The 22,681-nt window shown below is 46.0% G+C and overlaps 1 protein-coding gene across 4 annotated transcripts in view; it reads left to right on the top strand.

The window, feature by feature from the left end:
- Positions 1 to 22,681, top strand: part of RGS3 (regulator of G protein signaling 3) — a 131,456-nt gene that overhangs the window by 3,623 nt on the left and 105,152 nt on the right. For all 4 annotated transcript variants that reach the window (XM_074016778.1, XM_005580994.5, XM_074016779.1 and 1 more), the window contains exons 2-5: positions 12,093 to 12,143; positions 15,700 to 15,758; positions 16,709 to 16,803; positions 18,132 to 18,200. Coding sequence is in view for 2 of the 4 variants with exons in the window: in XM_005580994.5 (XP_005581051.3) it covers positions 12,093 to 12,143; positions 15,700 to 15,758; positions 16,709 to 16,803; positions 18,132 to 18,200 (274 nt within the window). In the remaining 2 variants the exon portion in view is untranslated. The remainder of the gene's footprint in view (positions 1 to 12,092; positions 12,144 to 15,699; positions 15,759 to 16,708; positions 16,804 to 18,131; positions 18,201 to 22,681) is intronic.

Here is a 22,681-nt window from a genome sequence, read left to right as displayed (position 1 = left end):
AGTGTATGTGGGTTTTGGTTTTTCCACATCCTCACCAACACTTCTTATTATCTGACTTTTTAATTCTAGCCATCCTAGTGGGTGTGAATTGATGTTCATTATAGTTTCGATTTGCATTTCCTGATGACCCATGATGTTGAACATCTTTTTCATGTGCTCATTATTTATATATCTTCTTTGGAGAAGAATGTATTCAGATCTTTTGTTCATTTTAAAATTGGGCTCTTTGTCTTGTTATTATTGAGTTGTAAGATTTCTTTGTATATTCTAGATGCAAGCTCCTTAACAGATATATGATTTGCAAATATATTCTCTCAATCTGTGGGGTTTTTTCACTTTCTTAATAGTGTTCATTGAACCCCAAGCTTTTTTTTTTGGGATGGGGTCTTGCTCTGTTGCCCAGGCGGGAGTGCAGTGGCACGATCATGGCTCCCCTTTGACCATGCAGCTTTGACCGTCTGTGCTCAAGCGATCCTCTCACCTGAGCCTCCTGAGTAGCTGGTACTATAGACTTGCACCACCATAGCTGGCTAAATTTTCTTATGTAAAAAAACTTTTTGTAGAGATGAGTTCTCCCTATGTTGCCCAGGCTAGTCTTGAACTCATGGATTCAAGCAATCTCCTGCCTTGGCCTCCCAAAGTGCTGGGATTATAGGCATGAACCACTGTGCCCAGCCAGAACCCCAAACATTTTTAATTTTGATGAAGTTCAATTTACTTTTTCTTCTGTTACTTGTACTTTGTGTTATATCTCAGAATTCACTGCCAAATCTAAGGTTCTGTCAGTTACCAAGAGATTTACCTGTATGTTTTCTTCTAAGAGTTTTGTAGTTTTGACTCTTATATTTAGGTATTTGATCCACTTTAAGTTAATTTTTGTGTATGGTATGAGGTAAGAGTTCAGCTTCATTCTTTTGTGTGGCTATCCAGTTGTCCCAGTACCATTTGTTGAAAATACCATCATTTCTCTGTTGGATGATCTTGGTACCTTTATTGAAAATCAATTGCCCGTAGACCCATGGGCTTATTTCTAGGCTCTTAATTCTATTCCATTGATTTGTCTGTTATCATTCCAGTATCACACTGTCTTGATTACTATTGCTTTGTAGTAAATTATGAAATCAGGTTGTGTAAATCCTCCAATATTTTTCTTCTCTTTTAAGATCATTTTGGCTGTCCTGGGTCCCTTGAGTTTCCATATGAATTTTAGGCATAATATTTTATATAGAAAATAAAAAACCCAAGTTCGCAAAAATGTTGGATAAATAGTTTTAAAATATCATCTTGAAGGGATACCAACTTATTAGTTTGACTGATGAATCAGAGACCTGGGGTCTCTGAACCAAATTTTTAACTTGCTTGGGATCTCTAGTCACCTGGATGTGGTGAGTGGTCAGGAGAGAGAATAGGTTGCCTTTTCTACAGGATATCTGGATCTGGAGATGATGGGCAAGCTGGACATGTTCTGAGGTCCACAGGTGGCTGTGGACATTTGGTGACACAACGCACCTCTCTTTAGAAATGCCAGCCCCCTGTAAACCTGCAAAATGAAAGCTGTCGGGAGCAGCTATAAATGCAGGCTCTAGAGGACTGCCTGGAGTCCCTGATTTGCCAGAGGGAAGTTGGGAAGATGTGGTTCTGGAGACAGAGTAGACTTAGGAGTGTCATTGATTTGCTTGGCATTGTAAATTTTTTTTTTTTTTCCTCATGTTTGTTGTGTTGGCACAATGTTAGCTGGGGCCCGTTCCACTCCTGTCTCTGCCTCTCTTTAGAAGCCATGGAGATAAATAATTCATTTTCTGTAGTGAGAGTGAAGCTTGGGAACAGATGCCAGCCAGCTGCGTGGTGTGTTGGGCAGTGCACGGTCAGGCCTTGAGCTGGAGGCCTTCAACGTGTCCCTGCCAGCTGCCCCTGACTAGCACGTGTTTCCATTCCTGCTGCTCTGAGCCTGGGAGATTCCCTGGCATGGCTGGGGAAACCTATCCAACTGTTTCTCAGGAGCTCATCATTTGCTGGTCATACTCCTCAGTATTTGTTGGCTTTTGTGTCATTCAGAGTCCATCTGCTCGGGAGCTTTCAGAAATTCCTCAAAGTTTCTGGCCTGTAAATAGCCCTTTGTCCTCTTTTCCCATTCGGCTTTGTATGTTCTTTTTAAACATTTAAAAATTTTTGAAATGTTATACAGACAGACAGAAAAGTGTCCCCCCCAATAATGTGCAATCCAGTGACTTATCACAAAGGAAATACCTTTGTAACTTTCACCAGAGTCAAAAATTGAACATTTCTAGTATTCAGAAGACTTATGTTGATAATGTAGTTTTTTCTTTATCATTTACTTCAAAATATTTTCTAATTTTCATTGTCATTTCTTTTTCAATCCTTGCGTTAGTTAGAAGTATGTTTCTAAATTTCTAAATATTGGGGATTTTCTGGTAATATTTTTATATTTACTTTGCATTTTAGTCAGAGAATATAACCTCCATCCTTTTAATTCTTTAAATTCATCAAGATTTACTTGATGGCTCAGCATAGAATTAGTTTTTTTTTTTTTTTTTTTTTGTTGTTGTTTTGAGACTGATTCTCACTCTGTCACCAGGCTGGAGTACAGTGGCACAATGTAAACTCACTGCAGCCTCCCTTCCCAGGTTCAAGTGATTCTCCTGGCTCAGCCTCCTCAGTAGCTGGGATTACAGGTGCCCACCACTGTGCCTGGCTAGTTTTTGTATTTTTAGTAGAGGTGGTGTTTTACCATGTTGGCCACACTGGTCTCGAACTCCTGACTTCATGTGATCTGCCTGGCTTGGCTTCCCAAAGAGAGTAAGTTTTTATAAATGTTCTGTGTGTACTTGAAAAGGATTCTGCAGCAGTTGGGTGCAGTGTTGTTTGTGTATGTCAAGTTTAGGTCAAGTTTGCTCTTTATATTGTTCAAATATTCTGTATCCTTGTTGATTTTTCCTGTTTTCTCTGTCAGTTACTAAGAGAGATATATTCAAATTCCCACTGCGATTATAAAATTGTCTATTTCCCATTGCAGTTCTGTCAGTTTTTCCTTTACATATGTTGAAGCTATATTAACAACATACAGATTTAGAATTATTATCTTTCTGGTGAGCTGAAATTTTTATTATGAAGTCTATTATTGTTGTGAAGTCTTCTTTATTTCTAGTAGGGATAAAGTCTACTTTTCCTGATATTAACATAGCTACCCATACTTCTTTCAGTTAATATTTGCCTGACATATCTTTTTCCATCCTTTTTCTTTCAACCTTTCTGGATCTACATTGTAGACGTACTGTGTTTATAACAAAGAACAGGCACATGGCTGGGAGTGGTGAGTGGCCCATGCTTGTAATCCCAGCACTTTGGGAGGCCGAGGCGGGAGGATCTCTCAAGCCCAGAAGTTTGAGATCAGCCTGGGCAACATAGTGAGACGTCATCTCTACAAAAAATAAAAAAAATTAGTTGGGCCTGATGGCATGCACCTGTGGTCCTAGCTACTTGGGAGGCTGAGGCAGGAGGGTCACTTGAGCCTAGGAGGTCAAGACTACAATGAGCTATGATTGTGACACTGTACCCTAGCCTGGGTGACAGAGTGAGACCATGACTCAAAACAAACAAACAAACAAACAAACAAACAAACAAACAGTACAGGCACAGAGTTATTATTTTCTTCTCAATGCAGACCTAGGATGATACTTTCCTTCAAAAAAATCTTTGTTTGTCAGGTGCTTAGGGTCACTGGGATAGTCTTAATTCAGGGTTAGGACTGAGAGTACTTGAAGTCGAGCTGTAGTCCCTGGAGGAGCTGTGTCTGATTACAGTTCATCCTGTTCCTATGGAGCAACCCTTCAGGGTCCCTACGCAAAAGGTGGGGCTCAGAAGAACCCTGCTTCTCGTTGGGCCCTGGTCCCTAGTTCCTATTCCTGTAGCTCTGAGAGGCAGGCAGAAACTCACTCAGCCTCTTGATCTCTCAATCAGCCCTCTGGAATTTGAAAACACTCCAGGAGAAAATTAGCCCAGAAAAACACTAGGCTTCCTTCTACAGTCCTCCATCCCCCTAGATCCTGCCTGGTAGCTCCTCTCTCTCTCGTTTATCTAAGAAGATGCTTTAACATACTTTGTTTAGCATTTCTAGTTTTCCTCAGTGGATCTGTCATCCCAGAAATGGAAGTCCCCTATATATGTTTTTTAAGCTTTTTGAGTTGGTTTTTGTTTTTTTCCTCCCTTTCTGCCTCTCTCGGTCCTTTTCTCCTCCCTCCCTGCCTCTTCCGTCCCTTCCTTCCCCGCTCCCTCTCTCCATCCCTCCTTCCTTTCTCCCTGCCTGCCTGCCTACCTGCAGTTGCCCGAGCAGGCATTACTGGGGCTGGAGAGTCCCTTTCCAAGAGGGCTCATTCACATGGCTCTTGGCAGGAGGCCTCAGTTCCTTGCTACCTGTAATTAGGAGGCTTCTGTTTCTCATTGCATGGACCTGTTCGTAGGATTGCTTGAGCTTCCTTATTATGTGGCAGCTGGCTTCCCTCTAGGCAAGTGATACAAAAGTGAAAGCAAGAAAGAACTTCCATAAAAAGATGAGTAACCCGGTTCAAAAATGGGTGAAGGATTTGAATAGACATTTTTTCCAAAGAAAAATGGCTAACAGCACATGAAAAAATACTCAATGTCATTAGTTATCAGGGAAATGCAAATTAAAACCATAATGAGATACAATTATACTAGAATGACTATAATAAAAAAAAGAGACAATAACAGGCATTGAAGAAGTTGAGGGGAAATTGGGACCCTTGGACATTGCCAGCCAGAATGTAAAATGGCGCAACCACTTTGGAAAAGTTTGGCAGTTCCTCAAACAGTTAAATGTAGAGTTACCATTTGACCCCGCAATTCTACTCCTAGGTATAAATCCAAGAAGAATGAAAACACATGATCACACAAACATATGTACACATGTGTTCAAAACAGCATTATTCATAATAGTGAAAAAGTAGAAATAACCTGAAATATCCATCACCAGATGAGTGGATAAACAAAATGTGGTATATCCATACAATGGAATATTATTTGGCCACAAAAGGAATAAAATGCCGATACGTATTTGGTGAACCTTGAATATGGGTGAACCTTGAAAACATTATGCTAAGTGAAAGAAGTCAATCACAAAAGACCATGTGTTGTGTGATTCTATTTACATAAGTATCCAGAATAGGCAAGTCCTTAGAGACAGAAAGCAGATTAGTGGTTGACAGGGGCTGAGGGGAGAAGGGAATAGGATGTGACTGAGAAAGAGTATGGGATTTCTTTTAGGAGAGGATTAAAATGTTCTAAAATTAGTTAGAGGTGGTTGATTACAGAATCCTGTGAATATACTAAAAGAAAATTACATGCTTTAAATTGGTGAAGTGTGGCTGGGCGCAGTGGCTCAATCCCAGCACTTTGGGAGGCTGAGGTGGGTGGATCATCTAAGGTCAGGAGTTCGAGAGCAGCCTGGCCAACATGGTGAAACTCTGTCTCTACTAAAAATACAAAAAATTAGCCAGGTGTGGGTGGCGCATGCCTGTAATCCCAGCTACTCGGGAGGCTGAGATAGGAGAATAACTTGAACCTGGGAGGCAGAGGTTGTAGTGAGCTGAGATCACATCATTGCACTCCAGCCTGGGTGACAGAGTGAGACTCCATCTCAATAATAAATAAAATCGATGAAATGCATGATATGTTAATTATATCCCAATACAGCTGTTAAAAAAAGAAGGAACTCATAATGCCTTTAATATCCTAATGTTGAAAGTCATCCATTGTAATTTCCACCACATTCTGTTTGTTAGAAGCAAGTCACTAAGTCCAGCCCATGTCTGAAGGGAGGAACTAGGCTTCACCTCTTGAAAGGAAGAGTATCAAAGACTTTGTTGACAAATTTTAAACCCATCATAGGTATAGAGAGGCTAACAGTGGGGGCCCTGGACTGCCTAAATGCAAACCCCAGCTCTGCTACTTACTGGCTGTGTGATTTGGACAACCTGTTTTAGCTCTTTTTTTTTTTGAGCTGGGGTCTCACTCTGTTGCCCAGGCTAGAGTGCAGTGGTGTGATCATGGCTCACTGCAGCCTCAACCACCTGGGCTCCGGTGATCCTCCCGCATCAGCCTCCTGAGTAGCTGGTACTATAGGTGCACACCACCATGTCTGGCTAATTTAAAAAAAAAAGTTTTTGGAGAGACAGAGTCTTGCTATGTTGCCCAGACTGGTCTCAAACTCCTGGCCTCAAGTGATCATCCTGCTTCAGCCTCCCAAAGTGTTGGGATTACAGGTGTGAGCCACCATGCCCAGCCAACCTGTTTACCTCTTAATAATCTTCAGCTTCCTTGCCTGTAAATTGGGGAAAAAAGTAGTAACCATTTCATGGAGTTATCATGAGGAATAAAGGAAATAAAAAGCTTTTAGTAAAGTGCTGAGTACCTAGTAAACCTCTAAGAAACACTGACTTTGTTCTCTCCATGTGTGTGCCTAGCCTGTTAGTTCACTATGGCCCTGAACTCTGGGTTGAGATGTGCATGAAGCCTGTAGGATGTTTGGGTCTGAGCCCCCACAGGACTGCTAGCCAAGATTAGATGCTAACTGCAGTAGATTCAGGAGTTTTATTTTACCAGCTTGCCCAGATGGACCTAGAATCCCTTGTGAGTGATCCATGGGAATCTAAATTATCAAGAGACCTGAATGCTAATTTATTAGTTTATGCTGAAAAATAGAATTTCTGACTTATGCTGGCCAGAGCAATCTTTTTCTGGAAGGAAAAAGAGTTCGGGAAACCACATTAGTATCAGCTTTCACAGGAAGCAGAGAGTCCAGGGGATTGAACTGACCCATCAAAATTTTTATCCCGGCACTGTGAGTCCTATGTCCTCACCTTCACAAACCAGGGCCACTTTTTTGAATGGAACTCAAGGTTCTCCCTCTTTTAACACAGTAGCCATGGGAGATTCTCCTGGGTTATGTCTGTAGAGCTGTGTGGCTGCCTGTTTCCCAGTGCCACTGCAGCCTACCATTTCTCCCTTAGATCAAGCAGGCAGTGAAATTGGTAAACACATGCTTAACCCTTTCTGAGCCTGGATCAGGGCTGGGGTGTGGATGAGGCAGCTGAAGACCACAGAGAGAGGGCGTGCCTGGCATCTGGCTGGGCTCCCTCTCTCCTGTGAGCAAGACTTGAGTACAGACGTGTCCTCATAAATGGAGGGGAAATCTGTGGATGTTAGTGGCTGGCTAGGCTCCATGTAGAACCAGCTGCCTTTGTATGTTCGTCTGGATATGATCACCCTTCCTGTAGCTTTTAACATGTGACAGTTCTTAAATGGGCAGCGGCTTCTGGGGTGAATTGGATTTTAGGATGCCTGCTGCTTCATGCTAACCAGGCAAGTCCATCATAGATACATTCTCTGCACATCTCAGGGTGGCATGGGCTCTCCCTGGGACACATTCCAGCTGATCCCTGAGTCTAGCAAAGGTGGGCAGTCCCCATCTACTTCCTTTATTGTCTGAGTATGTCTCTTTCAAATGGTGGCCTGCGGGTTAGAGTTCATCTTCCTATGGTCCTCTATTGAGTGTTATCTGCCAGATTGAATTTCTTTAGCTGGTGTCCACATCCATTTCCATGGTGCCCAGTAAGTCTGAGCTCTTCAAGTCCTATGCCCAGCAGAATATGGGTTTGTTGCCTTTTCCAGGCTTTCTGAAGCTGACTCCCGTCCAGTATTTTTCCTGCCATATGGGGCCCTGTCTATTTTCCCTTTGGCTCTGGGTCCTGCTACATGCTTGCAGCCTCTCTGGGCATCCATCACCACCTTTTGCACATAGTGTTGGTGCCCAACTGCGGTCTCATTGGAACAGGGAACATGCCCTGTCCAAGGGCCCTGCCCAACCTTGATGAGGATGACTTCAAGCCGTTTAGCCCGAACACTCCCCGAGTCTAGGGAGGAACTGGGAGTGTTGAAAAAACCAGAGGTGTAGGGGCGGGAATATTATTGAGAAAAGTTTTAGGTTTTTGTTTTTTGAGACAGGGTCTGGTTCTGTCATCCAGGCTGGAATGCAGTTGTGCAATCATAGCTCACTACAGCTTCAACCTCCAGGACTCAAGCAATCCTCCTGCCTCAACCTCCCAAGCAGCTGAGACTACAGGCATGCACCACAGTGCCCAGCTATTTTTTAAATTAATTTTTTGTAGAGAAGGGCTCTTGCTGTGTTGTCCAGCTTGGTCTCAAACTCCTGGGCTCAAGCGATCCTCCCACCTCAGCCTCCCAAAGTGCTGGGATTACAGGCACGAGCCACCACACCCCACAAAGACAAATTTTTAAGGGAACAAGCAAATTTCAGAACAATACATAGGGTGTGTATCTGTGGAGGGAGGCGAGTGGTGGGGTGGGGGGCAGTTCTGAAAGGATGCCAAATTAGCTGGTGCCTAGGTGAGCTGAAGACTCCAGGGATTAAGCCCAACTTCCCCTTCACCTGGAGGTTTCTTTCTCTAGATTGGAGACATTTCTAGGAGGCTGCCCTCTCTTTTTTTCACTTTCTTTTTTTTTCTTTGAGACAGGTCTCACGCTGTTCCCCAAGGTCCAGGCTGGAGTGCAGTGATGTGACCATGGTTCACTGCAGGTTCAACCTCCTGGATTCAAGTGGTCCTCCCACCTCAGCCTCCCAAGCAGCTGGGACTATAGGATGTGCCACTATGCCCAGCTAACCTCTTGGTTTCTTGAGAAAAGCTGTGGCACCTGGTACTGTCCCTGATGGCTCTCTCTGCCCCTGGATCTGAAGGTTGTGTTGGCAAACCCAGCGGGCACAGTAGAGGAGGTGCATGCTAGAGGGCTGTGGGTGTTCCAGAAGACTGAGCACAGGAAAGAGTGCTGGAGTCGGGGTGGAGTTCTAGTCTCCAGCCCTGGATTCTCTGGGCCCAGAGCAGATCACCTTCCATCTCAGGCATGACTGTTCTGGCTACAAAATGAGGAGACTGGACAAGATGACTTCAGGGACCTGTGTGTCAGACATTTGGTGGAGTAGCCTGATGAGGGGAAGGAGGGGACAGGCATGGCCGAGGGAGGGATCTTGTGAACTGGGGCTGGTGTGTCCTGGCCTGGGGAGCCTGGAGTCTGGTCTGCTGGGTTTGGTTTCTCTGCTGTAACAGGGTACAGGGCACCCTGGCCTTCCTGAGAAGCCCCTGGCTGGCAGGACCTGGAATGGGAGCTGTGCAGTACGGTGCAGACTCGTCTCAATCCCGAGTCAGCCTTTGTCCCTAGCCCTTCGTCAGCTCCAGCTTCCTGCTTGGCCTTGCCCAAGTCCCTGTCCTAGCCACTGGGCTGTGAGCCCTGTGAGGGCAGGCACCTGCCCAGCCTCGTGCAGATGCCCAGCAAATATTTGCTAAATGGAATTAGTGACCATTTGTGTCTAGAGATGTCTTGACCCTGACTTCTGGGCAAAGGGCCACTGTTTGTTAGGTGATAGGTGTTGTGGAGCACAGGGCTCCTGTGGCTTTGGGATCCAAGCATGTTTGTGCCAGAGCTGGCTTTGCACAGGTAGTAGTTTCAGAACAAATGTTTCATATTAAACATAGGTGTCTTTGAGTTGGTGAAATTCAACCCATGACTACTGGCTTCATTTGCCTGTTTCCAAACCTCCCTCTCTCCCACCCCACACTAGATTGGGCACAGTTTTCATAGGTTTCTCAACTCTAGGGAGGCACAGTGAAGTAATTGCTCAAACTTCGAGATAATGATACCATCAGTTCTCCCGGCGCCTTTCATCCAAGGAGTCCTCCTCACCCACCAGCGTTATCTGATCACAGCTTGGAGAGTGCCATAACCCCTATTATTAGCTCCACCTCACATCCATGGCCACTGTGGTCCTGAAAGAAGAGGGCAGTTAGGGCTGGAACTGAAAGAGGATTCCTGGGCTTCTGAGATCTGGGTCCTGGATAGGAGAACAGCAGATATTTCTGATGGGTGAAGGGCTGGACCAGGGTTTGCGGGACCCTAAATTGCTTGGGACTGAAGCTTAAACACCAGAAGTATGAGGGTCAAGTGATGTCTGGGTCACAGTGATTGGTGGACTTATTCAGAGTTAGGAGACATGAAGGGTTCTCCAAACCTGTCCTCTAACCAGCAACAAAGCACAGCCCCAGCCGCCAGCCTAGTTTCATGAGGCATGTCCAGAGGTGCCAGATGGGAGGGATGATGAGGGGATGTCTCACTGTGCTGCGAGGGATTGTGGAAGGACTTTGGAGTTCAGGTCTAGAGGAAAGAGCCCAGAGAATGCAGAACTAGATCCGGGCAATGAAAGTTACTGAGCAACCACTGTCGGCTTCATATAAGATGCAGCATTGAATAATCAGAGCTCTTTCAAAGGGGAAAGGGCTCCCACCACAGGAAGCAAGCTCCCCATCGCTACAGGTGACTGGAAAGGGGGAGGGCACTGCTAGCCAGGGTTGTCATAGATGGAGCCATGCCTGGGCTTTCTGGTAGATGTGCCCTGCCCTGCTCTCTGATGTCTCCAGTGCCTGTCCATGGGGTGGACTGAGTTCAGCAGCTTTTTGAGGTCCCAGGGAACGTCTACTGGACTGAGAGAAACATTTTCGATGTCTCTCACTGAGGAAGAGGAGTGTGGCCCTCTCTCTCTTCTCTGTCTTGGCTGGAGGCCATTGGGTGTCTGTGAGGATGACCTGAAGTTTTGTCCTGTTTTTTCTTTTTTTAAAAACTTTAAACAAAAATGGAAAAGCCAGGGGATAAGCTTCACCTGGCCACTCATTCTTGCCCTGCCTTCCAGCCCCGTCCTTCTGTTTTATTTACATGTCTCCTCCCTCCCTGCTCTCCTCCCTTCCTCCCTGCTCTCTCTCCTCCTCCCCTCCTTTCTCCTGCCTCTTTCCTTCTTCCTTTGTTTCCTCTTTCCTTTCTTTTTAATTATAGAAATGCTATAGTTCATTGATATATTCCAATTATTAAAACAACAATGGGGATAGACTGAAATTCCTCTTGACTACCCTCCTCCAATTCCTAGTCTGTTCTCTAGAAGGGATCACTGTTTTTAATTTGGCATCCTTTCAGAAACCCCCCTCCCCTGCCAGATACATACCCTATGTATTGTTCTGAAATGTGCGTGTTCCTTTAAAAACTCGTCTTTGTGGGGTGTGGTGGCTCACGCCTGTAATCCCAGAACTTTGGAAGGCTGAGGTGGGAGGATCGCTTGAGCCCAGGAGTTTGAGACCAAGCTGGACAAGACAGCAAGAGCCCTTCTCTACAAAAAATTAATTTAAAAAATAGCTGGGCACTGTGGTGCATGCCTGTAGTCTCAGCTGCTTGGGAGGTTGAGGCAGGAGGATTGCTTGAGCCCAGGAGGTCGAAGCTGTAGTGAGCTATGACTACATGACTGCACTCCAGCCTGAGTGATAGAACCAGACCCTGTCTCAAAAACAAAACGAAAAAACCTAAAACTTTTCTCAATAATATTCTCCTGCCAGGTCATATGGAGCTCCTCCATTCTTTATAACAGCTCATACTATTCCATGTACAGCTATAGATGGTTTACTTCACTATTTCTATATTGACGAACATTTCAGGTATTTCCAGTTTTTCCTTAAACAATGCTGTAGTGCCAGCCTTTGTGTGCACATGTTTGTGTTTGCCTACAATAGTGACCTGGAATGAAGACTTTTAGGTGGAAGAATATGCACATTTAAATTTCAGTAGATCTTGGCAGAAATTACCCTCCATTTACACTCCCTCCAACAGAGAATAAGAGTACTTGTTTTCCTACACCTTTACCAACATTTGACAATGGCCCAGCAGTGAGAGCTCCCAGCATCCACCTGGCTGCCCATACAGTAGTGAGCTTCCCATCACCAGAGGGGCACAAGCAAGGCTAGACAACCACTGCTGGAGGCATTCGAAAGGGACACCTCATGTGGTGGGGGGGGCTGAACTCTGAGGTCCCCTCCAGCCAGAGACTGTGTGAGTCTTTGAATGGCTTCACACGAACAAAACAGCATTCCTGTCACCTTTCCTCTAGTTTTTTCCACCATACCCACCAGGGAGCTGAGGCAAGGTTGTTTCTGTTGCTATTTCCTTAGGTCAGCTGAGGCTGTCCATTGATGCCCAGGACCGGGTTCTGCTGCTTCACAGTGAGTACGGCTTTGTGCAGGTTCACCAAGGAAGGGGCGGGCCACTCAGCTTCCTGCCTGGGGCTGGGGTCAGGGGATGGTAGCACCATGAGCCAAGGCTTCTTTTCTCATCCTTGTATAGTGTCCTGCCATGTGTCTATTGATAAAAGCCAGTATTCACCTGGGGCTCTTTCTACAGAGCAGCCCTGGTTCTTCCTTGGATATGTCTGGAGTCCACATGGTAGACCTTTCTCACTGACAGGCTACAGTTGCCCCTGGGTATCTCAACTTCCTTCTTGGCCCCAGTGAAGCAGGGTCACAGAAGAGTTTTCCTATCTTCCCTCCCTTCTTTAATTCCATCTTTTCTTCTTTTCTCTATTTTTCTCATTCATTCGTTTATTCATTGGTTGACATGCAGCATAGTATAATGGCTAAGATCACAGTCTTTGGAGCCAGACCACTATAATTTGAACCCTGGCTCTGATTACTTGCTGAGTGGCCTTGAACAAGCTCAGTTTTCTCATCTGTCAAGTAGTGGTGGTAATAGTATGTATCTTACAGGTTGCTACAAAGATTAATGAGTTACTATTAGTAAAGTGCTTAGAACAGTGCCGAACTTGTAGTCAATCCTGTATAAGTTTTTGTTACATAAAATAGAAAACTGGCCGGGCTCGGTGGCTCACGTCTGTAAACCCAGCACTTTGGGAGGCCGAGGCGGGTGGATCACGAGGTCAGGGGTTTGTGCCCAGGCCTACGTAGTGGCCAACATAGTAAAACCCCGTCTCTACTAAAAATACAAAAAAATTAGCTGGGCGTGGTGGCAGATGCCTGTAATCCCAGCTACTTGCGAGGCTGAGGCAGGATAATTACTAGAACCTGGGAGGCGGAGGATGCAGTGAACCGAGATCATGCCACTGCACTCCAGCCTGGGTGACAGTACGAGACTCCCTCTCAAAAAAAAATAAAAACAAAGAAAACCATACATTCCAAAAATAGCGACTGAGCATTAGCTCTGTGCTAGGGGCTGGGAACACCAAGGAGAAGCACCCACCCCTGTCCAGGTGGTGTTGATGGGATGTCAGGGAAGACTTGGCGGAGGGGGTGATGTCCACACAGTATCCTGAAGGAGGAATGGGCGTGAGCCAGGCAGAGAGGAGCAGGGAGGGTATGGTTAGCACTTCATGCACAGGGCTAGCAAGTGCAAATGCCTGGGGGTCAGAGAGAGCAGGATGCATTTGAAGAGCTGTCTAGCATGGCTGGAGCACAGCACAGGAAGAGTTCATACTCCACCTGTTTGTCTGTCCATGTGTCCATCCTTCCATCCAGCACATAAATAGTTACATGAGTTGTTCTCATGGCCCCCACTGCCAGGACGCTTCTGTTTAGCACAGAAGGCCCTATCTCTCCAGCCTCCGTGGCTCTTGCTGCTGAAGGTACTTTCCACCGCCAGCTGTATCCAGTTACATGCATTCCCTTGAATTCATCTTGCTTGCTCCTGCCTCTGTGCCTTTGCACCCGCTGTTCACTGTGCCTGGAATAACCTATCTTTTTTTTTTTTTTTTTTTTTTAACTCCTTTTGAAAACTAACTCTCTCTCTGCTCTGATTTTGCAAGAAATATGCCTGCTTTCATCATCATGAAGACTCAGGAAGGAAGGCTCATTTTGCCTTATTATTTCCCCCTCCAGGAATCATCCCCCCGACCCACCTGTCTGGGCTGGGTTTATAGCTTTCTGCTTTGTGTCTTTGTCACAGCCCTGACTACACTGTGCCACCTGTGTCTGGTCTCTCCGTCAGACTGAGAATGCAATGAGGGCAGGGACCGGGTCCGGTTCATTGCCACTGCTGGCCAGACAGACCCAGGAGGTCACCAGGCCTGGGTCCTGCCCTCAAGAACCACGCCCTTGAGGGAAGGGATGCACACAGGAACAGTAACTAGGATACTGGGCAGAGTAGACTAGTAGGCACTTGGGTCCTCTGGTCCTGGCCATGGGGGGCTCAAAGTGAAGTTCCCAAGGAGCAGTAGAGGGGTGTTCTCTGCCTGCCAGGGCCTGACTCTGGCTGTGCAAACAGTTTTTGCAAAATGCATCTTGGACTCCACCACTCCATTTGTCCTGCACAGTTTGCTTTGGCTTCACCCCAGTCTCAGGCCCTTCATCCCTTCCCGCCAGTCCCCACTCCTTCCTTTGGCTTCCCAGACCTTGCACCTCAGACTACTGGGAGCACTGTCTGAGCTGAACCCTAGGGCTCAATGAAAACCAGACATAAGGCTGGGTGCAGTGGCTCACGCCTACAATCCCAGCACTTTGGGAGGCTGAGGCGGGTGGATCACCTGAGGTCAGGAGTTTGAGACCAGCCTGACTAACATGGAGAAACCCTGTGTCTACTAAAAATACAAAATTAGCCAGGAGTGGTGGCACATGCCTGTAATCTCTGCTACTCGGCAGGCTGAGGCAGGAGAATCATTTGAACCCGGGAGGTGGAGGTTGCAGTGAGCTAAGATGGTGCCATCGCACTCCAGCCTGGGCAACAAGAGGGAAACTCCATCTCAAAACAAAAACAAAAACAAAAAGAAAAGAAAACAAAAACAAACAAAAAAACAGATGTAAAAGGAGATAGAACAGAGGCTCAGGTTCTATCAGGTCTATTGTCTGCTTTCTATAGACCTCAGGCAAATGGTGCTGCTTAGTGTTGGGACCACACTTGCACCCACCCCACACCTCTCCCCTTGCCTTTATTTATTATTATTTTTCTTTAGAAAACATGTTTTGAGCAATTACTTATTTACCAGGCACTCCTCCGAGCGCTTCAGACACATTACCTCATTTAATTGGCACAACTACCATGTGAAGTGCATGTTATTATCACTAATCCATTAAAATGGCAAATTCTGTCCCAGGCAAAGCAACTCACTCTAGCTTATATGGTGAGTAAGCAGTGCAGCTAGATTCATGCCTGGGTCCATCATCCCCTGAGGCCCCAGCTTGTGACGCCTGTGCTGTGCTGTCTGCCAGCCACGGCAAGGCTCACGGCACACCGTGAGTGCCACAGCATGGCTCATGGCACACGGTCAGCGGCCCCTTCATTCCTAGAAGGCAGTCTTGTGTGGTAGAGCACTGGGCCGGGAGTCAAGAGACATGGGTTCCAAATCCAACGGTCATTCCCATTGTTCTGTGATTGTGGGCAAGTTTCTTACTATCTTTGTGCCCACCGAAGCCTCATTTTCCCCATTACATGAGGGGTTGGATTCTATAAACTGTAGTTCTCTTCCAGCTGTAAGATTCAGGGAATTGAATATACTCCATTCATTTGGTGAGTTGAATTGGCAGCATTGGTGAGGGTGCTGCCAGAGCGTGGGAGATGATGGGAATGGCCTAGACTGGAGCAGGTTAATAGCCATTGGTGGTTATGCAGGTTAAGGGCCTTGTAGTAGGGGTCATAGCCCTGCTACTCACAGATATGCTTTTCTTTTCAGGTCTCTTTATTTGTGTGGGTGGATATTCCTATGTGTGTCTCTCTTTCTCGCTGTGTGTGTGTATGTTTCCATTCATCCACCCCAATGTCTGAATTCTCTTTTAGTTATAGAAGGTAAAGGCCTGATCAGCAAACAGCCTGGAGCCTGTGATCCGTATGTAAAGGTATGTGGTGGGGCCAGAGGTGGGGAGTGGGATAATGAGGGGTCATGTTACTGGGCTCAGTCCCAAGGTCCCAGCACACCTGTGGGGCTGGTGACCTTTGAGGAGGCAGTTGCCATCTCACTCATCTTGTCAATAGGCATTTATTGGGCCCAGTGCTGGAACAGACCCATTCCCTTAGCTCGGCTGGGTCCCTGGCGCTTCCTGCAATAGCCAAAATCTGAAGGGAGATCTTGGTCATCCACATAGGTGGGCACAGTGAGTATGTGGATGGCTGAAATCCACAGGCGATCGCAAGCCTTCTTGTGAAAAGCACCGTTTTCATCCACTTTCCCCCCAAACTAGGGGCAGGATGGCCAGATTTGGGCAGTAGAGTGGAGGGAGTGTCTCTGAGAGCTGGAAGATCCTTCTGGGTTGGCTTTTGCTGTAAAGACAGGGTCCTTGCAGGAGTGGGGCTCTACTTTCACTGAGAGCCAAAGGCCAGGAACTTCCTAAAGTGTGGCAGCTGGGGTGCCAGGTGCTGGCACTCAGCATTCTTCCTGAAGGCTTCAGGCTGATCAGAGGCCCCTGCTGGCAAGGACTTGATCAGGAGCAGGGCTAGAACAGCCCTGGGGTGAGAGCATGGATTTGGGGCCTTGGCAGGAGGCTGACCTGGAACCTTTGTGAAGGGAACATTCAGCAGCTGCTGGGAACTTATAAGAGAGGAGGCCTTTCACTTCTGGGGAAACCATTCTGCTTGGGGGAGGAGCAGAGATGATAAAGTTGTACCACAGCTCTGGCTGAGCCGTGGCTGCCTTTTTGGTACCACCCACCATGAGGCCCTGTCCTGGCATCTGCTTCCAATGCCTCTTGCTCTGGGCTCCTTGTTCCAACTTGGAGATGTGCAGAGTCAGCTGCTGAGCTTAGGTGGGCCATGAGATCCGCTAATCATGCTTCGTTTTTTCCAATTCAAGATTTCTTTGATCCCTGAAGATAACAGACTACACCATCAGAAGACGCAGACTATTCCAGACTGCAGAGACCCAGCTTTCCACGAGCACTTCTTCTTGTAAGAGTCTGGTGCCGCTGGGCCCTAGAGAGGAGAGGGAAGGAGTGTTTATCTGGAAACAGCTCTGTTTGCCAAATCTAGAACTAGGTCTATGAAAAAAAAAAAAACAAAAAAACCCCACAACAAAACAGTGCCTTCTAAAGGATGTCTTTGTTTTCTCACTCACTCGTGTCCTTGCATCCCTGGCACCGGGCCCAGCCGTGAGGTCCATAGTGATAAGGTATCACTTGGCTGGCTCTCATAACTAAAATGCCCAGCCTGGGTCTGGCAGCCCCTAAAAAGTGTAGGCAATTTCCCACTGTGCCTTGGACCAAGCTTTCTCCTTTAGCTGAAGGAATTTTCCAAGCTGAAGGATGTTTTACCTCCCTGCCCCCCTTTTTACTTCAACTTTCTAACCTCTCTGGGCCTTGGCTTCCTTATTTGTAAAATGGGGCTAATAATAGTAGCAACCTCAGAGAGCTGTGGGGTATAAATGGGACAGTATAACATAACACAGAGTACCAGCTATTATTATTTCTTTCCCCAATCTCTAAACTCTGGGGCCAATGGGAAGGTAAGGGACATTTTGTATTTTCCTATTAGTGAAAATTAATAATAATATTTTGGTGTTTTTCTTACTACATAAAGTAATTTTGGTTATGATAGGAAAATAGAAAATATAGATGAGTAAAAAGAAGAAAATAGAAAACACCTATTGCCTTTCTACTCACAGATATGCCCTACTGTATTTCTTTTCAGACCTGTTAATTTGTGTGGGTGTGTATGTTTGCATGTGTGTGTATGTCTGTGTTTGTCTGTTTACAAAAATGGAATTTTTTTTTTTTTTGAGACGGACCAGGCTGGAGTGCAGTGGCGCAATCTCGGCTCACTGCAAGCTCCGCCTCCTGGGTTTACGCCGTTCTTCTGCCTCAGCCTCTGGAGTAGCTGGGGCTACAGGCGCCCGCCACCACGCCCGGCTAATTTTTTTGTATTTTTAGTAGAGACAGGGTTTCACTGTGTTAGCCAGGATGGTCTTGATCTCCTGACCCCATGATCTGCCCGCCTCGGCCTCCCAAAGTGCTGGAATTACAGGTGTGAGCCACCACGCCCGGCCCCAAAATGGAATTGTTTTATAATAGCATGTTGTAACCTCCTTTTTATGCTTAACAACATAATATAAACTGTTTTATGCATGGAGGTACTCATCTCTTATTTATTTGTAATATAGTTTATTTAACCAGCTGTTGATGTTACTTCCACATTTTTGGAATTATGACTGACTCTATGAGTCAGCCATGGTCTAGAGCTCGGCCCTTACTAACACTCCAATGGTCTGATTGACTTTGCAGTCCTGTCCAAGAGGAGGATGATCAGAAGCGTCTCTTGGTTACTGTGTGGAACAGGGCCAGCCAGTCCAGGTGAGGAGAGCTGCTGAGCTGGAGGGGGACTCTGCTCTGGGCTAGTGGGTGACAGCCAGGTGGCCAGCATACAGCAGGGGTTCGATTAGTGCTTTCTGGATAAATGAGTGTTAGTGGCAATACTAAATTGCCGAGGCTGCCCCTCCTTGAGTCCCCGTCACTCCAGGTGTTACCAAGGACTGTGTTATCAATGAGCATTTGCTGAGCACTTGGTATCAAACGAGGCGCTGTGCTGATCACTGGGATGCCAACCAGCCTACACATGAATTTTATTCTCAAGGTGCCCACTATTCAGGTGGGGACACCAGGCACTGCATGGAGAGAAATTACAATGACAACATGTACATGCTCAGTTCTATAGGACTCTAAGCACCTTGAAAAACAGGCTTATTTCTTTTTTAGTCATCATGGTACCTAGTGCCTAGCACATAGGTATTTATTAGATATTAGCTGCATGAATAAAAGAATGACATGAGTAATAAAGACCATCAGTATGGGAAGAGGGAGAGTTCACTGTGGTCTGAGATGATCAAGGGAGGCTTCATGGAAAAAGTGGAATTTTGAACTTGGGCACAGATGAAGAATAATACAACTAAAGGTTGGAAATGACGTTCCAGGCAGAGCACAGCATGAGCAAAGGCAATGAGGCAGAAATACTCGCTGTAAGCTCAGGCTGCCATGATGAGACCAGGTGGAGGAGTGTAGAAGTTTTGTGTAGGAGAATCCTAACAGGCTGGTCTTGCAGGCAGTGCAGGACACAGGAGGGCAGAAGTGGCCATTAGTGACGGCAGTTAGAGCGGAGCAGGGGAGGAGTGCTGGGCAGGTGAGCATGATAACTGGCTGTTAAGTGACAGCAATGGACTGCCATGGCCCACGGTTAGCGGCAGTGGCTCATTTGGCTGGTGCAGCATAACGAATCTGGGATACCCCATTGTCAGGATCATTTGTGGAGCAATCACATCACTGAATGGTGACTGAAAAGGGGCTTCCGTGAATGAAAATCAGCTCAAGTCAACATCTGAGACCTGGAAAACATTTTTGGGTTCAATGCTCTTTAGTACCCTAAATGTTATTAGCTAATATGATTTTAAAGTCAGGGTGCATTTAATCTACAAAATGAAGGATTTCCTTTTTAATAAAGTATCCACTTTTCATCATAGGGTAGTATAGTATAATAAACCTCATTCATTCATTCATTCATCCATCCATCCAGCTGCCATTTCCTGGGTATCACTGTGGCAACAACATGCTGGGGATGCATGCATAGGGTCAAAGACTTTCCTATTGGATCACTGATAGAGACTTGGAGCTGAGAGTGAGGAGGGGGACATCATGTTAATAAAAAGAGCAATGGCTGACTGAGTGCTGACCTAGAGCCAGGGGTTAACAGTGCAGATTAAAAATCTCATTTAATTCTTACAACAACTCTAAGAAGAGTATGGTTTTGTCCTAAGTTTTCAGAAGAGGAAACTAAAGTTTTGAGAGGTTAGGAATTTGCCTAAGGTCATACAGCCAGTTAACAATAGAGCCGGGATGGAATCCAGGCAGTCGGACCCCGGGGTCCTTCCTCTCAACACTGTACTGACTCATGGGTGGACAGGTGAAAGGACAGAAGAAAGAGCCAGTAAAGTAGAGAGGGCAGGGCAAGAGTGGAGTGAGGAGGGATCTGTAAACTCATTGATGTTGCTGGAAGGTTAAGTACAAAGTAGGGACTGGCTAAAGATTAGCTGAAGAGGTTGGTGTAAGCCAAGTCAGATGATTCTGTAGATTCTCTTTGGAGTGTGAGGTTTCTCCTAAGGGCCGGTGGTTCTCGATCCTGGATATGCATCAGAATTCCTTGGGATGCTTGTCAGGAACCTGGATTCTCAGGTGCCATGTCAGATTAATTACATCCAACTCTTCATGGGCAGGGCTGAGAAATCTGCATTTAAACATGTTTGCAGGGTGAACCTCCTGCAGCCACTTTGGTGTTTGGGAATGTCTGGCCATTGGGAGATACTGAAGTGTGTCGAGCCAGGGAATGACGGATGCACATTCTAGATCTATCGCGTTGGTAGGTCTTTGGAAGGTTGGGGTGAGAGAGAGGCTTTGGGGCTAGGGAGGGGAAAACAGACTCAGGCCATATTTAGGAGATTAAATCAGTAGTGTTTAGTGGTGATTTGGCTGTGAGAGCAGTGTGAGAAGTCAAGGGTAACTCCTGGGTGGCTGGCGGTGTCTCCACCTAAGACAGAGTTACTGGAGGTGGAGGTGAGTCAGCTTGGGATACGGTGAGATGCAGGTGCTTGGAGGGGAGCCAGGTCAGAGCTGTGAAGGAGGGCTTGTCTTTGCCTACCTGTAACTTGGGAGACAGAGAGATGGGAGCCACAAGCAGGAAGGCAGTGGGTGAAATTCTGAGCAAGTGAGATGTCAAGGAAGAACATCAAGTGCTAAGGACCAAGGGTCTGATCCCTGTCTTTGAAGGGACAGGCCAATGAAGGGAAGGTCCTGAAGGAGACAGCAGAGTGTCAGAGAGGCACATGGACACCCAGCAAGCCCTTTGGGTGGAAGCAGACACCAAACTGCTGGAGAAGGAGCCAGTCATGCCCTTCATGGTTTTTGGAAAAGAGAATGAGGCCAGGGAAAGTGAGTCAGCATCATGGGGCAGTGTCTCCACGTGTTGCCTATTTTGGGAAAGTGAGATGCCTTATTAAAGAAAATACAGCCAAACTCACAGTCACAGTCCCAGCCCGAAGCTCAAGAGGATCAGGGCCTTTGGAGCAGAGGGGCCTGTGAAGCTGTGAGCAGTATGCAGGCTGGCCCGGCCTCCTTGCACTCTCCTCATCCTCTGTCCTTTGTTGATCCATTTCGGAGCAAGAAGGCCTCTGAGCTGGAGGAGGCAGACAGAGTGATTGCAGGAAACTTCGGCTCTGCTGAATGCTCTCAAATCAAATTGTGCCTCTCCGAAGGACGGACATTCAACTTATCAACATGAAAGACAGTTGTGGAAGGAAGGAAACAAACATTTACGGAATTCTTCTCTGTGCCAAGCACTTTACATACATTACCTCATTTTATCCTCATCATGATCCTGAGAGGTAGGAATTATTATTGCCCCTCTCTTTAGAGAAGAGGAAACTGAGGCTTATGAAAGCCGAGGCACTTGCTTGAGGTTATGTAACAGACATTAAGCACATGGCACACATTATCCAATTTAACCCTCACAACACCATAAGAGGTAGGTATTATTATTACTGTTCTTTTATAGGTGAGGAAACAGGCACGGGGCGTTAGGTAACTTGCCTAAGGTAACACAGATAGGGTGCCATGAAAACAAGATGTAAATGCAGGCAAGCTGACGCCAAGCCCAGGTTCTTGTAGCCACATTACAGTACACTTGACCATCTCACATGGATGATAAATGACTCCAGAACATACTCTTTCTGTGTCAGTATGCTTGCTCCTCAGGACTCAGGCTGCTTCTCATTGCATTTATAGTGTAGTTTCATTGACTGATTGATTGATTGATTGAGACAGGATCTCACTGTGTCACCTAGGCTAGAGTGCAGTGGTTTGATTAGAGCTTACTGCTGCCTCAAACTCCTGGGCTCAAATGATCCTCCAGCCTCAGCCTCCTGAGTAACTGGGACTACAGGTGCATGTCACCACACCCAGCTAATTAAATTTTTTTTGCTTTTGTGGAGACGATGCCTAGCTATGTTGCCCAGGCTGGTCTCCAACTCCTGGCTGCAAGTGCTCCTCCTGCCTCAGCCTCCCAAAGTGCTAGGATTACAGACATGAGCTACTGCAGAATTTATAGTGGAGTTTTATGTAAATTATTCAGCCAAATGTGTGGTGGTCACCTTTTGAAACTGATAGGAGATAACAGGAAAGCGTCTGTTTCGCTAATCCTCACTATCCTTCCGGGGATGGCTGTGAACTTGTATTAGAGAACAAGATGATCTACAAAGAAGTTCTGGGGAGGGCCAGATGATTTCAGTTCATCATGATGATCACAGTGGGAACTGAGGAGAACCAGGCCTCAGCACAGTCGATTTTGGCTTAGCTTTGACTAGCTGTGTGACCACGGGTCAGTCCCTTTCCCATGCTGAGCCTCAATTTCCTTGTCTGTAAAATGCAGTGATCACTAATGTTTCTTTCAGCTTCAAGGTTCTGTGAGCTTTTTTATAGGCTCTTTCAAATGCATGCAGAGGTACAAAGTATCATATAATAAACCCTCATATACTCATAGCACAGTTTCATCAATTATCAATATATGGCCAATCTTATTTCATTTACACCCATCCACTTTCCCCTTCTCCAGTGAATTATTTTAAAGCAAATTTAATTATTTTAAAACCTCATCTCATCAGTATATATTTCTAAAAGATGGCTTTAAAAAATAATCATGATGACATTATCACACTTAAAAATTAATAGTAATTCCTCAATATGCCATTGAATATGGAACTCAGCTATTTAAAAATTCTGTTTGATAATACGGC

This window comes from Macaca fascicularis, chromosome 15 (assembly GCF_037993035.2).
Source record: "Macaca fascicularis isolate 582-1 chromosome 15, T2T-MFA8v1.1".
NCBI lineage: Eukaryota > Metazoa > Chordata > Mammalia > Primates > Cercopithecidae > Macaca > Macaca fascicularis.
This window is presented reverse-complemented; position numbering and strand designations above follow the sequence as displayed.